The sequence below is a fragment of the Eleutherodactylus coqui genome, chromosome 4 (assembly GCF_035609145.1).
Source record: "Eleutherodactylus coqui strain aEleCoq1 chromosome 4, aEleCoq1.hap1, whole genome shotgun sequence".
NCBI lineage: Eukaryota > Metazoa > Chordata > Amphibia > Anura > Eleutherodactylidae > Eleutherodactylus > Eleutherodactylus coqui.
Genome location: NC_089840.1, coordinates 40,620,987 through 40,640,879, shown reverse-complemented (window position 1 = coordinate 40,640,879; position 19,893 = coordinate 40,620,987). Strand labels below are relative to the sequence as shown.

Here is a 19,893-nt window from a genome sequence, read left to right as displayed (position 1 = left end):
GGAGTCTCCAAGACGCTGTAGAAAGGGTGATCATTTCTTGCCCCTTATGCACTTGTCATTTCCCATCAACCCAATGTAAAAAACGGGGCAGGAAATCTAGAAGCACAAGACTGGCACATTGCAGCAAACTCTCACAACAGCAGAACTCAGCAGTTTCCTCTAATACCCCCTTTGTTATATCCACACACATCAGAACTGCCGGTCCAGAATGAAAGGATACAGGTCTCTTCATAGACTTGGATTGTGGCCATATCTCCTTCCAGACGAATGATCTCTCCGACCAGCTCCGAATGTCCTACACGCACCAGCTCGTACATAGCAGCTCCCGCCATATTGGATGCTGTCACCACTGCACGAGAAACAAGACCGAGGGTTCAGAAGAGGAAGAGAAGCAACACGGACTAATTCAGAGGGCGCCAATTAATAATACATTTCCAAATGTGCGGATGCCAGAACGTCTTTGGGTGAAGGTTGGATTTCTTCAAGAATAGAATGGCTTGTGGAGACAATCCCTTTAAATACATAGTTTAATTGCTTTTGAGTTATGTAATTTATTATATGCTCCAATGACATCCAAAGCTGCATCCATAATTCAGAGGGCTTTATCTTCATCATGGTAACATAGTACGTTAGAGACAATGTCCATCCAGTTCAGCCTGTTTCCAACACCCCCTACCCCCTTGTTAACCCAGAGGAAGGCAGAAAACTCTCAATGACACAGAAGCCCATGTGGGGGGGGGGGAAAATTCCTTCCTGGCTCCATAACGGCAGTCAGAATAATCCCTGCATCAACGTTTTGAAAGTTCCCACCTGACTACAAGACCCGGATCAACAACCCGCTGGTTACTTCATGTCTATATCCTGTAATATCATAGCGCTCTGGAAAGGCATCTACCGTAGTCCCCTATTAAACTCCTCTATGGATTTTGCCATCACCACGTCCTCAGGCAGAGAGTTCCACAGTCTCACTGCTCTTACAGTAAAGAACCCTTTTCTGTGTTGGTGATGAAACCTGCTTTCCTCTAGACTTAGAGGATGCCCTCTTATCATTAGATAATGGAAGTTTAGGCAGTCCTGATCTGTAGGGGCCAGGAGAGACATTTGGTCCTGCAGTCAGAAAATAAATATTGAAGGGGTTATCTAAAAATTGGCTTTTATTACTTATCAATACAGTTGTTGATAAAAATGTGATCAGTGAGCTCCGGTGTCCCCCTTTGCCTGTCTCTGCAGGCTCGCAGCACCCACCCACAGTGGCACGGAGCGGTGGTTGTACATGTGCTGTATCACTTCATTCATTTCAATGGGGCTGATGGAAATAGCCAAGTACAAGCGCTGGGCTACAGACCGTTCAGCAGGCTCATTGAAAATGAATACAATGGCACATGTGCTATCACTGCCTCATTCAATCTCCTTACTGCAGGGCGTGCAGTGAGTCCGCATTGAGTAGGAGAGGGGGGGGGGGGCCCTCAGCGGTGAGACCCCAATGATCAGACTTTTATCATCTATCCTGTGAATAGAAGATAAAAGTCAATTTTGAGATAAATCCTTCAAACTAGCAGAGTTTTGAATGCAGCTCTGGATGCGACTAGAGAGGTCATTATACACATAAGTACAAGACAAAGCAAAACCTTCCGTGAACAGTATATGGAGACTGAGCAGTAAGATATACAGAAATGGAGCCAAGCTTATAATTACAATTCTTTGGCCAGCAACCTGGATGAATAATTAAGGGTGTGCCAGCGTATAAATCACTGAGAACCTAAGGAGCTATACCCTGCCTGCCCGCCCGTATCTGCTCAGATGAGATCCTCGCCACCGCTGCACTCACCAGGTCCGGAGACGCCGTGCACGTAACCGAACTTACTCTCCCGTTCTTCATCTCTGATCTTTGGCAATTTAGAAAAATCCATGTTTATGCCTTAAGTATCTGAAAGCAAAAAAAAAGAGGTCACTTTATATGCGATTGTTCAGTGAGAGGAACACGGTAAAGACTTAAAGGGGTTCACCAGATATATATATACGATGAATGGCCTGACGAGGCACCGCATCTCCCCTGCTATGCCGTCATCCAGCTTTGAACAGTCTGGTTGGAGGGACACACTGTAACAACCCAATTTTTTTCTATGGGGCTGTCAGGCGAGTGAGTCCCCAGCACCCAGTCTGTGACAGATCTTCAACTTAAAGTGACCCTCCAGTTTGGGGATAAAATCCTGTCCTGGGACAGGAGGGTATATTACCTGTATTTGTTTTTCTAAACCACCTAATACCGGGTCCTCTTTTCGTCTGTCCAAGATGGCCGACACACTCTTCAGACTACCTAATCCCCAGTAAATTGGTAGTGTTAGACTACTGATGCACTATACCTGCTCTCTGATTGGCCAGAGTTGCTAAAGTGATCAGCGCTGACCAATCAGAGAGTATGGTGTGCATTAAATAGTGACAAATTTGTAGTGGACATGTTAAATGGCTGAAAACAGGTTCCGAAACTGGGACAGAATTTTGTCCAGACACCAGAGGGCCGCTTTAAAGGGGTTATACCATAGAGAACATTGATCTGTAGATAGGGCATAAATGTCTAATCACTGGAGGTCCAACCACTGGGGCACTCAGTGATCCGGGACACCTCGAATGCCCCATGTGAATGCACCAGCGTACATGGCTGACCACCACTACATTCACCTCTATTGGACAGAGGGAGATAGCTGAGTGCATTGACCTCCCTCTGCCACATAAAGGAGACTTGAGCGGTAGAACATGCACACCACTGCTCCATTTACATGGTGCATTCGTAGTACGCCATTCTCTGGATTGTTAGGGGGTCTTAGCGATCGGTATATATACCATACCATACCCTACAGTAATCACATTCGGTCTAGGAATTCTCTGCGGATATCAGTTATCTGCTATCAATCTCCTAGCCTGGTAGAGGATATGTTGTAAAGCAATCATTATATGTTCATCTCGCCGGATGTTCCTGGTACAGCGAAGAATGAAAACCAGAGAAGTAGCGGGCAGTGAATCGGGAACATACGGTAAAGACTGTTCCAATAGTGGGCCGATCGGGACACATGTCCACAATATGTACATGACATCTACCTGTGGGGCACTGAACCCCGGACCATCAGCGTCAGATCGGACGCCAATCTTTGGAAGAAATAATAGCATTCTATATAATGAACGGCACTGGGCAGATTTACCAGTGAAAATTTGCCAGTTTTCTGGTGCAAATTGCGCCAGAAAACTGCCTTTGGGCTCGTTCACACCTGCATTAAGGGGTTCCATATTTCTGCTCCTGCAGTTTTTTTTTGCCACGTCCGAGAAAAGAGTGTGACCTGAATGCACCAAATATTTTGGCAAAATCTTGGTGAAATGTTTGGCATAAACTTCACCAACTAACAGATGGTATAAAGTTGGACTAGACATTCTAAAGATATGCCAGATTTATCATTCAGCAGTCGCTGTGATAAATCTGGTGCATTGTAAGACATGTCTAATTAGACAGTACTAGTAAACCTGCCCTGACATATCTAATTAGACAGTACTAGTAAACCTGCCCCAGTGGGCTCCACTTGTAATGATGGGAAAGTCGAGTCCCGCTGATCACCTGTTATCACACCAGTCTTTTGGAGAGACCTTTGGAAGAAAAGTTGAAGTGGGTCAAGTTCCCACAATCATAATTTTGGTTGTGCTGGACATGGGAGGATGGGGTTCTCCTTACACCAATTCCAAAACGTCAGTTCCATTAGATCAGATAATGCAACTTACAGTTTAAGAGGAGCGGTAAGCAGCGCTGCGCCGGTGGCAGGAGGCAACGTTACAAGCTGGAAATCTCCAATCGATCACCTAGAATGAAGCACAGATAGAAATTATAAGTACAGAGGTCACGTTAAGACGACGCTCCGAACCTGGAGAAACAAAGATGGCCGAACCACTGCTCTGACGCACCGGTGTATTAGTATGCATCGGTGGTCTAAGACAATACATGGTGCTCTTAGTGGCCAGCACTGCTCATATGGTCAGCACTGGTTAGTCACAGCAGGTGTGGGGTCACATAGTAACACACAGTGTGCATCAGGTAGTAAGAGAAGCTGGTGCGGCCATCTTTGTTTATCCGGGTCTGGAGGGTCACTTTAAGGGACCCTATTCAAATAAAAGGGATAGACTGGCATTTCAGATAGTGGTTGGCTGGGAGCTATCCCCCCTTCCCATGCACATGCATGCCGAGTTCGGCCTGGGGTACATGTGCTTATAATAGGAGAGGGGAATAATCCATTGACAGACTCCTCTTGTGGTTTTTGGTGCATTTTTACCGCATCCAAACGGCCCCGTGTGAATGCACCCCCTAACCTCTCAGACTGCACTAGACCATACAGCTAGGCTAGAGTCACTGTCATAGCTGTGCCATTGTCAGGTAGGCACATAAAACCGCCAACACTGAAGAATAAATAAAGTATAAATCTATCTTGGTACCCTAGGGGGCGCCCGTCCTATGCTGCCCTGTCACATAAGACGCCAGCAGTACTACAGCAGGCTGGGCAGCTGTGGCACAGACCAACACTCTGTGCTTCCAAGTCTGCACATTTATGCCATCCCTCCCGGGAATCTCTCACCCCGGCGCTAATTAAACACCAAATTAACAGATCAAGTGGTGGTTGTGTCAGAATGGAGATGGGGGGGGGGGGGGGGGTAAATCTGTCCCACCCCCCTCCGACTTGTGAACGTCACATGATCCACCATCTCTGCAGCATCTGTCATGTCTTCTCTGAGAAGAAGAGGTTAATCCTGCCCAGAAGAGAACAGACGGCTCAGCTCTGCGCTCTCATCACCAATCACTACTGATGTCTACATCTTATAACGGACACAAAACATAATTTTTCTTACCCAAGAAGTGACCCCAAAGGAAGTTGCTTCATGCATTATTAGGAGATATGTGCCAACCCTCCGACCCCCCCCCTAACCATTCACGGATACAACTGTATACGATGGCTGGTACAAAGGTTTTGGACTACAAGTTCCAGCACACTTGCACATTGTATTATACACCCGTCACAATTCTGCTTACGGGCTGAAATCTCCCAGCATTCCCTGCTGGTTCAGTTTCTGCCCAGCGCTTGTTCTGGCGATTTGCTTTCTTGGAAGCGTGGTCCATTCACCAAGGACTGTACAGTTATCTGACACTAACTGCCCCCGGAAAGAGAGGGGATCATCCAAGCTTTCAAGGGTGTATCTGTTGACAAGCTTACTGATGGTTTCCAAAGATAAGCACAAGAACTGCAGCTCTCGAGTAGAATATGGATGAATGCAAGATAAATAATGTAATTAATTACATCTAATATATTAAACAAAATTATGCCATCTTACTGCTGCCCTGCAGGGTGAGCGAGCTCAGCCTCTACCGAGGAGTCCTGCCCTGCAGGGTGAGCGAGCTCAGCCTCTACCGAGGAGTCCTGCCCTGCAGGGTGAGCGAGCTCAGCCTCTACCGAGGAGTCCTGCCCTGCAGGGTGAGCGAGCTCAGCCTCTACCGAGGAGTCCTGCCCTGCAGGGTGAGCGAGCTCAGCCTCTACCGAGGAGTCCTGCCCTGCAGGGTGAGCGAGCTCAGCCTCTACCGAGGAGTCCTGCCCTGCAGGGTGAGCGAGCTCAGCCTCTACCGAGGAGTCCTGCCCTGCAGGGTGAGCGAGCTCAGCCTCTACCGAGGAGTCCTGCCCTGCAGGGTGAGCGAGCTCAGCCTCTACGGAGGAGTCCTGCCCTGCAGGGTGAGCGAGCTCAGCCTCTACGGAGGAGTCCTGCCCTGCAGGGTGAGCGAGCTCAGCCTCTACGGAGGAGTCCTGCCCTGCAGGGTGAGCGAGCTCAGCCTCTACGGAGGAGTCCTGCCCTGCAGGGTGAGCGAGCTCAGCCTCTACGGAGGAGTCCTGCCCTGCAGGGTGAGCGAGCTCAGCCTCTACGGAGGAGTCCTGCCCTGCAGGGTGAGCGAGCTCAGCCTCTACGGAGGAGTCCTGCCCTGCAGGGTGAGCGAGCTCAGCCTCTACGGAGGAGTCCTGCCCTGCAGGGTGAGCGAGCTCAGCATCTACTGAGGAGTCCTGCCCTGCAGGGTGAGCGAGCTCAGCATCTACTGAGGAGTCCTGCCCTGCAGGGTGAGCGAGCTCAGCATCTACCGAGGAGTTCCGCCCTATAGGATGAGCGAGCTGAGCATCTACCGAGGAGTCCTGCCCTATAGGATGAGCGAGCTGAGCATCTACCGAGGAGTCCTGCCCTATAGGATGAGCGAGCTGAGCATCTACTGAGGAGTTCTGCCCTATAGGATGAGCGAGCTGAGCATCTACTGAGGAGTTCTGCCCTATAGGATGAGCGAGCTGAGCATCTACTGAGGAGTTCTGCCCTATAGGATGGGCGAGCTGAGCATCTACTGAGGAGTTCTGCCCTATAGGATGGGCGAGCTGAGCATCTACTGAGGAGTTGTGCCCTATAGGATGGGCGAGCTGAGCATCTACTGAGGAGTTCTGCCCTATAGGATGAGCGAGCTGAGCATCTACTGAGGAGTTCTGCCCTATAGGATGAGCGAGCTGAGCATCTACTGAGGAGTTCTGCCCTATAGGATGAGCGAGCTGAGCATCTACTGAGGAGTTCTTCCCTATAGGATGAGCGAGCTGAGCATCTACTGAGGAGTTCCCTATAGGATGAGCGAGCTGAGCATCTACTGAGGAGTTCCCTATAGGATGAGCGAGCTGAGCATCTACTGAGGAGTTCTTCCCTATAGGATGAGCGAGCTGAGCATCTACTGAGGAGTTCTTCCCTATAGGATAAGCGAGCTGAGCATCTACTGAGGAGTTCTGCCCTATAAGATGAGCGAGCTGAGCATCTACTGAGGAGTTCTGCCCTATAGGATGAGCGAGCTCAGCATCTACTGAGGAGTTCTGCCCTATAGGATGAGCGAGCTGAGCATCTACTGAGGAGTTCTGCCCTATAGGATGAGAAAGCTCAGCACCAATGAGGAGTTCTGCCCTAGAGGATGAAAAAGCTCAGCATCTACCTAGGAGTCCTGCTCTACAGGGTGAGAGTACTGAGCATCTACTGAGGAGTTCTGCCCTATAGGATGAGCAAGCTCAGCACCTACCAAGCAGTCCTGCCCTACAGGATAAAAAAAGCTCAGCGCCTACTGAAGAGTCCTGCCCTAGAGGATGAGAGAGCCCAGCATCTACTGAGGAGTTCTGCCCTATAGGATGAGAGAGCTCAGCATCTACTGAGGAGTTCTGCCCTATAGGATGAGAGAGCTCAGCATCTACTGAGGAGTCCTGCTCTACAGGGTGAGAGTACTGAGCATCTACTGAGCCTTACATATGTAGGAACTCCACAATACAGATAGAGGTCACAGGCTGCAAGCCCCATAACACAAACCAGCCAGGATGGAGGTTACCGACTGTACAAGACCCCGGGAGAGCTGCGGACACAATAACCTTGGCAGATCCATCCTCTATATGACAGTGGGGGGTCTTCACACACCATGTCTGGGATGATGCTTACAGATCCTGCGAGCTGCTGTTCGCCAGCGTCATCTCTACGGAGTGAGCCGTGCCATCTCTGATGTGGTGAGTCACCGAATTTCCAAGCTGCTTCAATAAAAGAGGAAGCTGCAAGACTGTGCACAATTTCCACATACTGCAGATCACCGACTGCACCCCTCCCCCCAGCAATCCCTGGGGACACCGTGACATCCCTGCACTTTGTGGCCCTGCTGTGTGCAGTACGCCGACGATGCAAGGTCAATACTAGGAGGATGCAGACTGACATCCAGGATCACTCAATGTCATGTGGTAGATGTGGGGTTAATGGCTCTATAAAAAGGGAACCTGTGATGGGGACTGGCTTCAGCGTTACATCTTACGGATACCCCAGTAATACTACTAAGCAGAGGACACAACTGCACCCACCAAACGGACGGCCGGCATGCTAGGCAGGTACCTGGAAGATCCCATCCCCCACGACCTCACTGGATTCCCGAGCCACGGCTGGCAATATACTAGTTGACACACACAGGCTGAAAACCTGAATACGGACCCAATAGTTCTCACAGCTGAGGGTTTGTTACAATTGTTTCTATCCTAGAAATTCCCTCCAGCTGGTAGCTAGTATCAGGACAGGAGAGAGTGCTGCCTTCACCTCTGCGTCGGGGTTCCGTTTGGGGAGCAGGAAAGGGAAATCCCCTGACCGAACCGATCCACCTTATGATGGAACCGGACAGCGCAGAACGGTATATGTATACAGGTTGGTTTTTCCGTCCAATTTTTGGCCGCTTGGACCTGCGGACGCCTTAAAGGGGTTGTCCAGGGAAATACTATTGATGTCCCATCATCAGGATAGGTCAATAATAGTTGATTGGCTGTGGTCCGTCGCTCAGGACCCCGACCGATCAGCTGAACGGGCACATGCTGTCAGCGCCGCAAATACAGAGGTCGGAGTGGGAGCCTCTGCGCCGACCTCTGTGTAGTGGCCAGTGCTTGAAACTGCAGGCATGGCTCCCATTGATTTCAATGAGAGCTGTGCCTGCAGGTAAAAGCGCCAGACACTATAAGGAGGTCAGCCAGAGGCTTCCACTCCGACCTCTGGGTATTTGCGGCGCTGACAGTATGCACCCGCTCAGCTGATCGTCGGAGTCCTGAGTGACAGACCACAGCCGATAGGTCATCAATAGTATTTCCCTGGAAAACCATTTTAAAGGAGCCTTTACACGGTACGACTGTTGGGCACATAAGCGCCATACAGCCGTCCCAGTCTTCTTAAAGCTGTCCAAAAGAAAATGTGTTGCCCATGGCAACCAATCACAGCGCAGCTTTCATTTTACCTGAGCAGTATAAGAAAAAAAAAGCTGAGCTGCGATCGGTTGCTATTAGCAACAAAAATTAAAGGAGAAGTCGGTGAGTTTTTATTATGTGTGTGAAAAAACCGCAGCACGGTCTATTATCGTGCGTATTACATGCATAATATAAGCTATGGAGAGTTACATACACGGCGAGCACGCATGTACATGCATATGTGTGGACTATGCACTTAAAGTGCGTGAAATATACGCTTGTAATACGCGGGCCACATATGCCTGTGCGAGCGCGCCCTTAGTCACATGACATACGCTGTGAAAAGCACCACAAGAACAAGCATTTCACAAGTACACCAGACAAGTATGGCGCACGGGTCTTTCTGAGCAGGGACAGAACACCAGAAGAAAAGCGGCAAACTGCTGGAAAAACGGAACTGCTGGAGCGCGCCGCGTTGTTTAAGAAGAACGCCACTGCCCCCGAAAATATTCTACAAGCTAAACGAAAAAAAACCAAAAACTTGCATGTTTTGTGTTGCATTCCATATTTCATTACCGACTTGTGACCGTGTGACTCCCTTTCACCGAGCGGCCGGAGTATTTTTATCATCCCTGCACGGACTATATCCAGCGGTCAGATAAGCCCCCCAAGCTTCACCTAGAGGTGACGGAGCAGGTAATGCCTGCGGGGACTACAGGACGGCATGTTGTGTCAACAGCACCCGCCTGGACCGGGCACCAAGGACAAGATCCCTCCGGCTACTTCAAAGGATAAAGCCCTCTGTATACTAAACACAATGTAACAATTAAGTATCCACACCAGTAACAATACTGCCAACATTAACCCATTCCATGACCACACAGCTCCAAGTGCTGCAGGCGGCCACAACCACAAAACAACCAGTGAGACCCAGCATGCCATAAGACTACAAGTCCCAGCATGCCAAGGCCTGCTGGGAGTTGTAGTTTCACAAGGACTACTACACAACAATGCTGTAGTACTCACAGTCAGGATCCTCTGGTATGAATGGAGACCTCAGGGTGACGTCCGCTCCCCGGCTGTGGAGTCACATGAGGAGGCTTCACACTTCCTCATTCTCTGCTCAGCTGACTGGTCACCTGACTGCGAGCACATAGCTCACCGAGCCGACCCCCACAGCTAGCTCACCGAGCCGACCCCACAGCTAGCTCACCGAGCCGACCCCACAGCTAGCTCACCGAGCCGACCCCACAGCTAGCTCACCGAGCCGACCCCACAGCTAGCTCACCGAGCCGACCCCACAGCTAGCTCACCGAGCCGACCCCACAGCTAGCTCACCGAGCCGACCCCCACAGCTAGCTCACCGAGCCGACCCCCACAGCTAGCTCACCGAGCCGACCCCATAGCTAGCTCACCGAGCCGACCCCATAGCTAGCTCACCGAGCCGACCCCATAGCTAGCTCACCGAGCCGACCCCACCGTCAATAACAACATAATACACTGCTCATTGTCACAACCCATCCCTCCACTAGAAGTTGTCGGAATAGAAAGAAACTTGTATTGTTTATATAACTAAGTGAGCAAAAGGAGAATTTATTGCGGATAACGGACCCCTTGAAGGGGGGCTCTAGTACCCTGTTGTACTGCCTCTAGCTTGGATACAAGATGTGATACGGGTGGGCATGGAGGCTATAGTACCCTGTTGTACCGCCTCTAACTTGGATACAAGATGTGATACGGGCAGGCGTGGAGGCTCTAGTACCCTGTTGTACCACCTCAGCTTGGATACAGGATGTGATATGGGGGGCAGGGAGGCTCTAGTACCCTGTGGTACCACCTCTAGCATGAATCCAACATGTGATACACTGAGCATGGAGGTTCTATTACTCTGTTGTACCGCCTCTAGCTTGGATACAAGATGTGATACGGGCGGGCATGGAGGCGTTAGTACCCTGTTGTACCTCCTCTAGCTTGGATACAAGATGTGATACCGGCGGGCATGGAGGATCTAGTACCCTGTTGTACTGCCTCTAGCTTGGATACAAGATGTGATACCGGCGGGCATGGAGGATCTAGTACCCTGTTGCACTGCCTCTAGCTTGGATACAAGATGTGATACGGGCGGGCATGGAGGCTCTAGTACCCTGTTGTACTCTGCAGCAATACAGTTACTCTATTGGTGACCACTCTACACGAAATCACGTGCACACACAGCCTCAGCACATGACACACACGTGTTTGTGTGTTTCGGTATTACATATTACACACGGGGCCCCCCACGAGTATTGTGGAGACAATCGGTGCTGTAACCAACGAGCAGTGACCGCCGTCCGCTCTGCCCTCTATCCATCCCAAGGGGATCAGTCACCTGTGACCGGACATGACTGCCCGCTGCAGCACAGGGGCGGCCAACGCAGACTATTATGTGCCATGCGATATAATGGAGGTGTGCCGGATGATATTATATACAATGGAATATAATGCATGGATACGAACACTGTAATGAACAAATATAATGGAGGGCAGGAACGATTGTAGTGCACTGGATGATTATTGTACTGTGTGATATAATGGATGATAATGCACAGTGTAATATAATGGAAAGCAATGAATAATATAATATACGTTGTGATATCATGGAGAAGCGCTGGATATTACTATAATATACGGATACAATGAATGAACTATAACATGCAGTATGATATAATGGAGAAGAGTTGGATAATATAGTATATGTTGTGACACAATGACTGAATTAGAACACTATAATGTGGCATACAATATAATGGTGGGGCACTGGATGATTATAATGTATGGAGTCAGCTCTGGATACTCTCATATATACTGTGATATGATGGATGATAACATTGATATAATGGAGGAGAGCTGTGTAATAACATTATAATGTACAGTGGGGGGAGCAGCACTTATCATCCATTGACTAAGGTGCCTTCTCCGGTACACACCGGAGCACAGATCTCTCCGTGCTCCCGTTATTCCCCCTCACTGACATGATGGCCGCCTACCTGCCGGCGGATGGTCCCGGTGATCCGTGTCACAGGCCCGGCAGCAATAACGAGGCTTCTCCCTCCTACTGCAGCAGCTCCCGGCCGTCACCGATCAGCTGACCCAGACCGCCCACCGTCGAAACTCGCGATAGAAGCTGGGGAGACGCACCCGCCATCTTGGATGAGGGCAGGTTGCCAGTCCCTGAACGAATGGATGAAGTGCGAAGGAACGAGAACTCCTATACCATAACACTAGCAGAAAGTGGAGCAGTTCCCCCTGGCAACAAGCAGAAAGTGGAGCAGTCACCCCTAGCAACAGGCAGAAAGTGCAGCAGTTATCCCTAACAACAGGCAGAAGGTGGAGCAGTCACCCCTAGCAATAGGCAGAAAGTAGAGCAGTCACCCCTAACAACAGGACTGAAAGTGGAGCAGTCACCCCTAGCAACAGGACTGAAAGTGCAGCAGTCACCCCTAGAAACAGGCAGAAAGTGCAGCAGTCACGCCTAGGAACAGGCAGGAAGTGCAGCAGTCACCCCTAGGAACAGGCAGAAAGTGCAGCAGTCACCCCCTAGAAACAGGCAGAAAGTGCAGCAGTCACCCCTAGGAACAGGCAGAAAGTGCAGCAGTCACCCCTAGGAACAGGCAGGAAGTGCAGCAGTCACCCCTAGAAACAGGCAGAAAGTGCAGCAGTCACCCCTAGGAACAGGCACGAAGTGCAGCAGTCACCCCCTAGAAAATGGACAGAAAGTGCAGCAGCCACCCCTAACAACAGGCAGAAGGTGGAGCAGTCACCCCTAGCAACAGGCTGAAGGTGGAGCAGTCACCCCTAGTAACAGGACTGAAAGTGGAATAGTCACCCGTAACAACAGACAGAAAGTGGAGCAGTTCCCCCTGGCAACAAGCTGAAGGTGGAGCAGTCACCCCTAGCAATAGGCAGAAAGTAGAGCAGTCACCCCTAACAACAGGACTGAAAGTGGAGCAGCCACCCCTAGCAACAGGACTGAAAGTGGAGCAGTCACCCCTAGCAACAGGCAGAAAGTGGAGCAGTCACTTCTAGTAACAAGCAAAATGTGGAGCAGTTATCCCTAACAAAAAAGCAGAAAGTGGAGCAGTCACCCATAGAAACAGGTAGAAAGTGCAGCAGTCACCCCTAGCAACAGGCTTAAAGTGCAGTAGTCACCCCCTAGCAACAGGACTGAAAGTAGAGCAGTCACCCCTAGAAACAGGCAGAAAGTGCAGCAGTCACCCCCTAGAAACAGGCAGAAAGTGCAGCAGTCACCCCCTAGAAACAGGCAGAAAGTGCAGCAGTCACCCCCTAGAAACAGGCAGAAAGTGCAGTAGTCCCCCCTAGAAACAGGCATAAAGTGCAGCAGTCACCCCTAGAAACAGGCAGAAAGTGCAGCAGTCACCCCCTAGAAACAGGCAGAAAGTGCAGTAGTCACCCCTAGCAACAGGCAGAAAGTGCAGCAGTCACCCCTAGGAACAGGCAGAAAGTACAGTAGTCACCCCTAGCAACAGGCAGAAAGTGCAGCAGTCACCCCTAGGAACAGGCAGAAAGTGCAGCAGTCACTCCCTAGCAACAGGACTGAAAGTGGAGCAGTCACCCCTATCAACAAGCAAAATGTGGAACAGTTGTCCCTGGCAACAAGCAGAAAGTGGAGAAGAAAACCGCTAGCAATCATTTTCTCAAATCAGAGTGTTTGATTGCTGTGGTCACCTGCTCCACTGCTGGCACCATAGTGGTACACCTGTGGCTGGCACACTGTTATGCCCAGTAGGGTGGCATACAACTTACCTCCCAAGTTCCAGAGAGCAGACAGAGGAAACTCCTGTAGCAGACAGGCACACCGCTGCAATTCTTTATTTTAAGCCACATCTCTATCCCCACCCCATCCCACCCAGACCCCATGTAGGGTGAGGGGCTGTTTACACCAAACGATTCCTCGTTTGAAGAGCGAATGATGTCAGTCCGCCCGGGCAGCCTGTTTATACAGCAGATACATTGTTGGCTCGTCCAAACGAGAAAGCATTCAATCGCTCACATCACATTTGCTGTGTAAGGCCTCATGTCCACCGGCAACGAATTTGCGCTATGAACGAAAGGTTTTTTGTGCACATATTGGCATGTTTTACTGTACTTTTTGCGCTCGCAGCGTACGCAGCAGACGAACAAACCCTGATTTAAATGACTGTTTAGGCTAATGAGTTCCAGATGTGTTCTTTCTCCCGCACAGTGCTTGACGCACCCCCTTGGGTATTGCGAGCGTATTTGCACCCCTCCCTCTACCCCACAGACTTCTATGGGTAACTTTGGTGCACAAATACACAGGAGGACAGAGCATGTTTTTATTTTTTTGCAAGTGCCAAATCAGGAAATATGCACAAACCCACTGACATCAATGGGTTCTATTCTTTGCGTATTGCGCGCATACATTTTTCACGCACACAAATACATCCATGTGAAGGAGCCATATAGGCGTTTGCAGCAGGATGTCACAGATAACAATCAGTCCGGTGCCTACACTGTAGATTTGGGGGGTGAAAGGGGGCAATGTTGTCTGTTCCGCTTTCTTTATTCAGATCCTATGCAGATCTATGTGGTTCCAGACCACAAACAAACCGGTGTGGTCTGATCTGGTAGTCACTGGCATCTGTAGTCTGATCTGGTAGTCACTGGCATCTGTAGTCTGATCTGGTAATCTCTGGCATCTGTAGTCTGATCTGGTAGTCACTGGCATCTATAGACTGATCTGGTAGTCACTGGCATCTATAGACTGATCTGGTAGTCACTGGCATCTATAGACTGATCTGGTAGTCACTGGCATCTATAGACTGATCTGGTAGTCACTGGCATCTGTAGTCTGATCTGGTAGTCACTGGCATCTATAGACTGATCTGGTATTCACTGGCATCTGTAGTCTGATTGGTAATCACTGGCATCTATAGACTGATCTGGTAGTCACTGGCATCTGTAGTTTGATCTGGTAGTCTCTGGCATCTGTAGTCTGATCTGGTAGTCACTGGCATCTATAGACTGATCTGGTAGTCACTGGCATCTGGCGGCTGATCTGGTAGTCACTGGCATCTGGCGGCTGATCTGGTAGTCACTGGCATCTGTAGTCTGATCTGGTAGTCACTGGCATCTGTAGTCTGATCTGGTAGTCACTGGCATTTGTAGTCTGATCAGGTAGTCACTCACCTGGCGGCTGATCTGGTAGTCACTGGCACCTGGCGGCTGATGCTGCTTCTGATCATCCGCAAGGCGTAGGAGACAGAATGGCTGCAGGATAATTTACCTTCAGGCTGTGTTTACACGGCTGATAGCGAGATTCTGGGGCACGACTTGCATCGCACAGACACGGACACCACATCCATATTCCGTGCGATGTGCGGTACTTCATACATCTGCATGCACTATTCTTGTGTGAGACTTACACAAAAATAGGAAATGTTGAGATTTATTCGTCTCGCTTCACCGCGGGAGATATATCGCCCACATGAATAGACCCAAACAACGGAGTCTATTGTATCAGAGGGCTATCGCTGTGTAAATACAGCTTAAGGGCTTCTTCATATGGCCGTGTTCGCGTGTGTTTTTGCGCACGAAAACTATTTGCGCGCTAAACACAGAGAATAGAGGCCATTGATGTGTTTTGTGAACAGTAAAAAGTAGGACCTGCTCTAACTTCCTGCGTTTTGCTCAACAAAAGCCCCATAGAAGTCTATTGGTGGTGCGCAAATACGCAAGGGGAAGGGTGTGACACCGCGCAAAATGCAGGAAAAGAACACATCCGTATCTTATTAGGCTTAAATGGTCATTATATCTACGGAGAGGGTGTATTATGCATGTGTGTGTAAACTGGCTCTGCGCGCACAAAAATTACAGTACTATTATGCGCTAACACATGCGCAAATCTACAACAACAGCCTCGCTCATGGGCAAAAACGTCACGTAGGGGTTAGCATTTTTGCGCTAAGGCTCAAGTAAAGCCACTCTTAGGACGCCTTCTTATGGGGCAAATCACTGCAGGTATTCCACAACAGAATACCCGCGTCAATTCTGCAGGAATTCAGCGTTTTTAAATGCGGGAGAGGTGCGCAATTCAACTGTCCTATTTACCGCAACAGAAATTTGCAGCATAAACGCTGCAGAAAATTTCCACACTATGTGAAGATTTTGGAAATCTCCACCTAGCTTGTACTGTAAGGCCGGCTACAGACAGGCGAGAAACTGCGCGAGATTTGTGCGTTGCGAGACGCATAAATTTGCACAACTATGATACATGAGCAATTTTTTCCCCGCATTGTAACTGTGATGCGGGAATCAAATCATGAAATGTCCTATCTTGTGCGCGCTCTTGTATCGCACCACCCATTGTTTGCAATGGGGCCGTTCACGGCAGCGACAGCTGCGGCAGAGGTTCCCTGCATCCCCGAAGTCATGCGTCGCTGTTTTCACATGAAGACGCCTCGCGTCCTTGGGGATTTAACATGGATGGCGAGAGAGCTATAATCAGGGTTTTGCACGCGTGTCTGCGCATAGTAATGTAATTGTTGTGCGCAGGGCCCGTTTACATGCGTGCGTGACACACCCTTTCCGTGGGATTAAATGGCTAATACAGCCTAATGAGGGTCAGCTGTTTTCTTTTCCTACGTTTTGCGCAATGTGACACCCTTCCACTTGCGTATTTGTGGACCTCCTATAGACTTCTATGGGACTTAGGGCTTCTACCCACTAGCATTTTTTTTTAACGCTGCGATATCGCTGCGTTTTTTCAATGGGACATTCAAATGTTAAAATCGCATTGCACAAAAATCGCAAGTTTGTGCTTTTGCGATTTTTTTAATTAATTAATTTTTTTTGTGCGATGCGATTTTAACATTTGAAAGTCCCATTGAAAAAAACGCAGCGATATTGCAGTGTTAAAAAATAACGCTAGTGGATAAAAGCTCTTAGGCTGCGCAAAATGTCAAAAGATAGAGCAGGTCCCACTTTTTTGCGCGCGTTTATGAGAACGAACTCATTGAAATCAACAGATTCTATTCTCTGAGATCATCACAGCCACGTAACGGGACAAAACCAAACCACGGTCTTCAGTGCTTTCGTTTTCACTATCGGGATTTTCACCCGTTAAGGCTGCCTGTCCACGGACGTTGCAATTTTAACGCCGCGGATTTCCGCAGTGGGAGAACACTAAAGTCTCCGCAATTTTCCACAATGATAGACGTGAGCTGAAAATCGCTATTGATTTCCCGCTCGTGTACATCGGGCTGCGCATTTCATAGTTATCCTATGGAAAGCGTTTCAAGCATGATCCGCTGGCCGTTCAAACTCCGCGCCATAGCATAGAAGTTTGAAGAAAATAATGGGAAGCTACATCCTGCCCTATCTTTCGCACACGGAGTTAATGCTTTAGATTGGGTTCCCACGGGGTGGAATTGCCGCAGAATTTCCATGCGGACTGCAACCTTAAGGCTGGGTTCACACAGGGCGGATTTGCTGCCCGCGGCCGCTAATCTCGGGATTAACCAGCCATGTGGACGAGATTTCTCAGAAATCTCGTCCACACGGGACGGCCAATCCGCTGCGGTAAGTCCGGCTGAAACCGCGGCTGCGGCCACTGCGGTGGTTTCAGAAGATGCAGCATGTCTATTTCCCTTTTTTTTTTTATTTTCGTCGCGGCCGCGCTCTCCTCTATGGAAAAGCGAGCGGCCGAGCCGCTTCAAAGCTACCGCGCTTAAACCGCGGCGGCTCTCCCGGCGGAAATCTCGCGGTTTTTGCTGCGGCCAAACCGCGAGATTTCCGACGGGAATACACCCTGTGTGAACCCAGCCTTAGCCTGAGTCTAAGCAGCAAAGTGGACGGTAAGGCTACTGTTGTTGCCCATAGCAACCAATCAGAGCTCAGCTTTCTTTTTACCATAGCAGTATAAGAAATGAAAGCCAAGCTCTGATTTGTTGCTAGGGCAACAAGGACCGTCTTACTATTAAACAGTTTTGATAAGTAGGGCCCATAGTGTCTTTTACCTTTTATAACAAGCACCCTTTGCACTGCGGTTACATAAGGGGCCATTTAGAAAAATAAGGTAAAGGAAGACAATGTCATACCTCCCAATTTTTGGACAGTCAATGAGGAACAAACTATGCCTTTTTGTGCACGCATCCATGTATTTTACTGTACTTTTTGCGCCCGCAAGGCATGTTCGTTTGTGCGCGGCAAAACAATATGCACCTATTGAAATGGCTAATTAGTCTGAGTTCCAGGTGAGCAGTTACGCAGTGTTTCACGCATCTCCTAGCGTATTGCGCACCCCCGTTGACGTCTATGGAGATTTTGGGTGCTCAAATGCGCAGGAAAATATGCGCATGTGAACGAATCTATTGAAATCAATGTGTTCTATTCTCTGCGTGTTGCTCACACAAATACGTCCGTGTGGAGGGGCCTTATCGTTGATTGTGTAAGAGTTCCCGCCCACTGGTGATAAGACTCCCCTGTGATGCAACCGCTAGCCCCGACCCCTGACTTGGCTAGAGAGGCATCACTATGATAACCCCTCTAGCCCCGCCCCTGCTCTTGGGGAAACCCACTAGCCCCCCCCCAATCTATCCAAATATGGGGAGATATGGCAGAGATCCCCTGTAGCTTCACCCCCTCTCTCTCCTCTCTATGGGGTATTCCTAGTCTTCTTCGCCATCTTCTCCTATTGATATCAATGGTGCCAGCGCTGCTGCTGCTGTCGACCCCATTGAAACCAATGGCCAATATCACAGATTTTTCTCTGAGCTGCGAGGCTGGAGTGAAGACATCGCTGATGAGATTGAAACCTTTGGAAATAATTGGCTTCATTCTCATGCGTTTCCAGTCGCTCTCGCATCGCAGGGGAGTCATATCGCCAGTGGGTGAGCGCCCCCAATACATCCATTTTTCATCCATATCTTTACACTTCACTGCTTTTAATTTAAATATTAGCGCAAATATAATCTGAATATAGAAATTAATTCAATGGAATATGGAAATTTTCTCAGATGGGCTCATGCGAGCATGTGGTCACAGCGTTTATACGTGCTTTTGCGCACGTAGTAATAATAATAATAATCTTTATTTGTATAGCGCCAACATATTCTGCAGCGCTTACATAGACAGGGGGGATACAGAAAGACAAAATACAAACATTACAGAACCACGGTTACATAGTCACTAGAGATGAGCGAGTATACTCGCTAAGGCACATTACTTGAGCGAGTAGTGCCTTAGCCGAGTATCTCCCCGCTCGTCTCTAAAGATTCAGGGAGCGGCGGCGGAGAGCGGGGAGGAACGGAGGGGAGATCTCTCTCTCCCTCCTGCTCCCCGCCGCAACTCACCTGTCACCGGCCCCCCGAATTTTTAGAGACGAGCGGGGAGATACTCGGCTAAGGCACTACTCGCTCAAGTAATGTGCCTTAGCGAGTATACTCGCTCATCTCTAATAGTAATCTATTGATGGAAACAGTAGGGGTGAGGGTCCTGCTTCAACGAGCTTACATTCTACAAATAGTGGGTTGATACAGAAGGTAAAGGGCTGGAGATGTGCACGGTATGGCGAGGTGGAGAGTGCGGGATGCTATACACACAATGGTCAGACATTTGGCCGTGTGACGGCAGAATCGTTATGACTGCAGGAGCGGTTTATAATGGCTAGCAGAGATCGCAGTCAGTAGGTCAGGGAGCATGTTATCAGGCGGAGTACAGAGGGGTTTGTTTAGGGAATGTGGTATGCCTCCCTGAAGAGGTGCGTTTTTAGAGCACGCCTGAAGTACAGCGAGTCCTGGATTGCCCGGGTAGCCTTTCGTAGTGCGTTCCAGAGGACCGGTGCTGCTCTGGAGAAGTCTTGGAATAAGAGGTTCGAATTAAAGGGGTGCTCAGTCTGGTTTCGTTAGCAGAGCGGAGAGCCCAGGCTGGGTGATGGATTGAGATGAGGGAGGGAATATAGGGGGGCGCTGCGCTATGGAGGGCTTTGTGGATGAAAGTAGTGAGTTTAAATTGAATTCTGTATTTAATGGGCAGCCAGTGCAGTGACCGGCACAGGGCAGAGGCGTCTGAGTAGCGGCTGGACAGGAAG

At 49.4% G+C, this 19,893-nt stretch overlaps 1 protein-coding gene across 1 annotated transcript in view; it reads right to left on the bottom strand.

Annotated features, from left to right (window-relative positions):
* The window catches only part of ATP6V1A (ATPase H+ transporting V1 subunit A), a 36,038-nt gene extending 24,129 nt beyond the window's left edge, over nucleotides 1-11,909 (bottom strand). Inside the window, exons 1-4 of the mRNA XM_066599332.1 lie at nucleotides 11,813-11,909; nucleotides 3,766-3,843; nucleotides 1,829-1,927; nucleotides 221-349 (exon numbers count right to left, since the gene is read on the bottom strand). Of these exons, the coding sequence (XP_066455429.1) occupies nucleotides 221-349; nucleotides 1,829-1,910 (211 nt within the window). The 5' untranslated portion in view covers nucleotides 1,911-1,927; nucleotides 3,766-3,843; nucleotides 11,813-11,909. The remainder of the gene's footprint in view (nucleotides 1-220; nucleotides 350-1,828; nucleotides 1,928-3,765; nucleotides 3,844-11,812) is intronic.
* Between the last annotated feature and the right edge of the window lie 7,984 nt (nucleotides 11,910-19,893).